This window comes from Gossypium raimondii, chromosome 11 (assembly GCF_025698545.1).
Source record: "Gossypium raimondii isolate GPD5lz chromosome 11, ASM2569854v1, whole genome shotgun sequence".
In the NCBI taxonomy this organism is placed as follows: domain Eukaryota; kingdom Viridiplantae; phylum Streptophyta; class Magnoliopsida; order Malvales; family Malvaceae; genus Gossypium; species Gossypium raimondii.
The window spans coordinates 53542734-53546065 of record NC_068575.1 but is presented as its reverse complement, the minus strand read 5'-3'; the positions used below and the strand labels follow the sequence as shown (position 1 = coordinate 53546065).

General features: G+C 31.1%; 1 protein-coding gene across 1 annotated transcript; it reads left to right on the top strand.

The window, feature by feature from the left end:
- The first annotated feature begins 791 nt into the window (after positions 1–791).
- On the top strand, positions 792–1671 carry LOC105802945 (uncharacterized). The gene has a single exon (XM_012634859.2). The coding sequence runs from the start codon at positions 841–843 to the stop codon at positions 1516–1518; it is 678 nt and encodes a 225-aa protein (XP_012490313.1). The 5' UTR covers positions 792–840; the 3' UTR covers positions 1519–1671.
- Positions 1672–3332: the final 1661 nt, after the last annotated feature.

Sequence of the window (3332 nt, the reverse complement as noted above, 5' to 3'; positions counted from 1 at the left end):
ATGACGGGAGAAGATCATAGTTGTTCAGTTAAGTTCTGAAATGATATCAATTTTAATATGAATTCTAATGTGATAAATTTCGAGGACGAAATTTCCTAAGGGGGAGAGTTATAATAAAATTTACGGGCTTACTCGCTGGATTTGGTGGCCTCGAACCATTGTTTCCGACATCACTGAAAATCGAGCTGTTACAATCGAGCCTTCAAAAATACAAACGTAAGGGAAATTATTATAGGGTGCGACTGATTAGGTTCACTTTGTATAATTGTTAAAGAGAGTGGATATTTCTCTCTAATCTAGGCTCCACAGACATAGAAAAATCGAACTGCGTGAACAACTCCATGTTTTCCCGTGTTTACTATTTTACAATTGGTGGTTTAAAGAGTGCCCACCTTCTTAAGCACCACTTCACCTGAGCAAGTACGATTCTCAACAATGTCTAAATTATTTCAACCTCATAGGTTTTTATTTTTATTTTTATTTTTATTTTCATTTTCTTAACAATTTTGAATGATTTCAAATTTCAAATTTACTTTTCTTTTGCTTGTAACATGGTAATTTTGTCATTTTATTAATAAATTATTTTTTGTTGGAATTTTTTTTTTAGGATTTTCTTGTTTCATATATCTGTTTTTTCTCTAACTAAGAAGGGAAATTAAATAAAATAAAAAGTAGTTAATTATATGCTAAAATTAGATTGTGTGGACATATCTTACGGTGAGACACTATTTTTATGAGGGTCGAAAAAATACTATAAAAGCTTCACTAGTTCCACTTCCTTAATTCACCTCTTTCATTTTATTTTCCTATTGTGTTTCATCCAAAATAAGAGAAGAGACCATGGAGGTCAACCATTTCATCCTCGCCCTTATCTCTCTCTCTTGTCTCTTCTCTGTCTCTGCTAATGCCCCTCCACCCCTTTCCAATGCTTCTAGCCCTGCTTCTTCAGAACTTTATGATATGATCGAGGTCATGTCTGAATCACCGTCACCATTTGCATTTGATGGTACAACATTGGAAAGCATTGATGATTTATTGAGCATACTACCTGGTGGTGTTGACCCTGCCCTTCAGCAAATCTGTGGGAACACCGATCACCCCGTCGAATGTATCATAGCAACTATGCCATTCCTAGATGAGAATGCTCCTATTGAGCCTCTTTCTGTCCTTAAAGCTGGGATTAAAGCAATGGATAACCAGACCAAAAATGCATTGGCGGAGGTTACAAAGCTTTCAATGGACCCCACTACCCCTAAAACTATTGTTCCCATCCTTCAAACATGCATTGATGTCTACAATAGCATTCTTAACAGTGATCAAAAATCCCTTGAAGCCATCTCCAACCATAACCTTGTTCAGTTGAGCACAGAGCTAGGCACCAATGTGGAAAATGTACTCGGTTGTGACAATGCTTTCAAACAGGCTAAGCTTGAATCTCCAATGAAGGACATGGATGCAATGCTTGCAAGTATCATTAGCAACACCTTGACCATTGGTGTCGACATGGTCCACTTTTAGAGGAACAAACGATTAAAAGGACGACTACAAACACATGAAGCCTAAGTGGGATATTATAATTTTATTGTTTCATCCTTTGAAAAGAAGCAGGAAGTATATAAGAACCTTAGTCACTATTTCTTATTGTTAAATGAAGATATAATTTGCTCAAGAGTTACTTTTCATGTTTATAATTTCTCCATTTAGTTACCTTCCACGCTATTGGATCATCAAATTAACTACATTAATATCTTCTTTTGAACGTCTAACTTTCATCTTCAATAGCGAAACCTGATGCTGAAATTCTAGAGCCTAATTATTAATTCCTATGATGCCCTTAATCATCAAACTTTGTTAAGAAGAGATTTCATATTTGAAAACTGAAGACCCCAATTAGTGCAAGCATAAGAATTCAACTCCTCATACTAATCTATTTACCTTTTCTGGCATGTATGTTATTCCAATTTGGAGTCAACAGAATTAATCAAGTGAAATTGAAAATTAATTCATTTATTTCATCAATTATTTAAGTCGTCGCTTTTTCTTTATAAAGATTTTAAATTTATTATTATCAAATTTAATTTGATTTAGTTATTCAAAATAATTAACAATTATCATAAATACAAAATGTTATACATATTTTTTTGCAATGTGTTTTAATGAATCTAATTCTGTAACAATTTGATTCTCGTCGGGGTTGGAAAAGTCAAATTCGAACTGAAATAATAAGATGGGTTGCTTGGAGTCAAATAGGGGTTAAGAAATGAAAATTTGTTAGTAAGTTGATTATTTCATTAATTAGATAGTACAAAGACTAAATCTCAAGTATCTTAAATTATAAAATTTAATTGAAGAAATATTAGAGAAAAATATGTAATACCCCAAAAATTTTACAATAAGATATTATCTTTGATATAATAAAATAAGGAAATAAAGCGACAAAAAGAGAAAATTTTGGAGTTATGTCAACATTGAGAAGTATATTATAACATATTAGTTCAAGAAAAGATTAAATCGTAAAAGTGAGAAAAGTTTTGTTGCCCAAGAGTAAATGCTCAAAATTTAAGGGGTTAAAGTGTAAATATGAAAAAGTTGAAGGACCAATGGTGTAAATATTTTAAGGGTGGAATGATCAAGAAACTAAGGAAAATGGATGGATTAGGACCAAATTGAAAAAGGTGAAGAATTTTGAGGGATTAAATCGTAATTTTACCAAATTAAGTGATGACTCAAAGGATGAAATTTTAAAAGATCATAAAGGGAAAAATGGTCAATTAGAAGAGAGAGAAATTTAGAAGATAATGATGATGTTGGAGATATTTTACATTAATTAAATAAATAAATATTAGTTTATTAATATTTTAATTTGATTTTTAAATGATATTTTATTATTTTATTATTATTTTATTTAGTATATATATATGGAAGGAAAGATGAAGAATCATCATTTTCTCCCATGCATTCCAACGTATGAAGAGAAAATAGAGAAAGAAACTTTCTTTTCTTTACAATTTGGTCCTTTCACCAAAAAATTACCATTTTCATCTAGAAATCAAAAGAATTTCCATATCCATGAAGAGAGAAAGATAACAAGGAGACTATGGGGAGCTAGAATATCAAGTTAGATTCAAGAAATAGAAGCTGGAGGAGAGAGAAAATCAAGTTAAAGATTGAAATCAATATGACAAGGTAAGAACATCAAGATTTTAATATATTTTTAAGTTTGATATTATTGAAAAGTATGGAAATGATGTTAATGTAAAGTTTTCGTATATATGGTCCTATGTTCTTGATATGTTAGTTAAGAGAAAATAAGAGAAAGTGATGAGAAATAG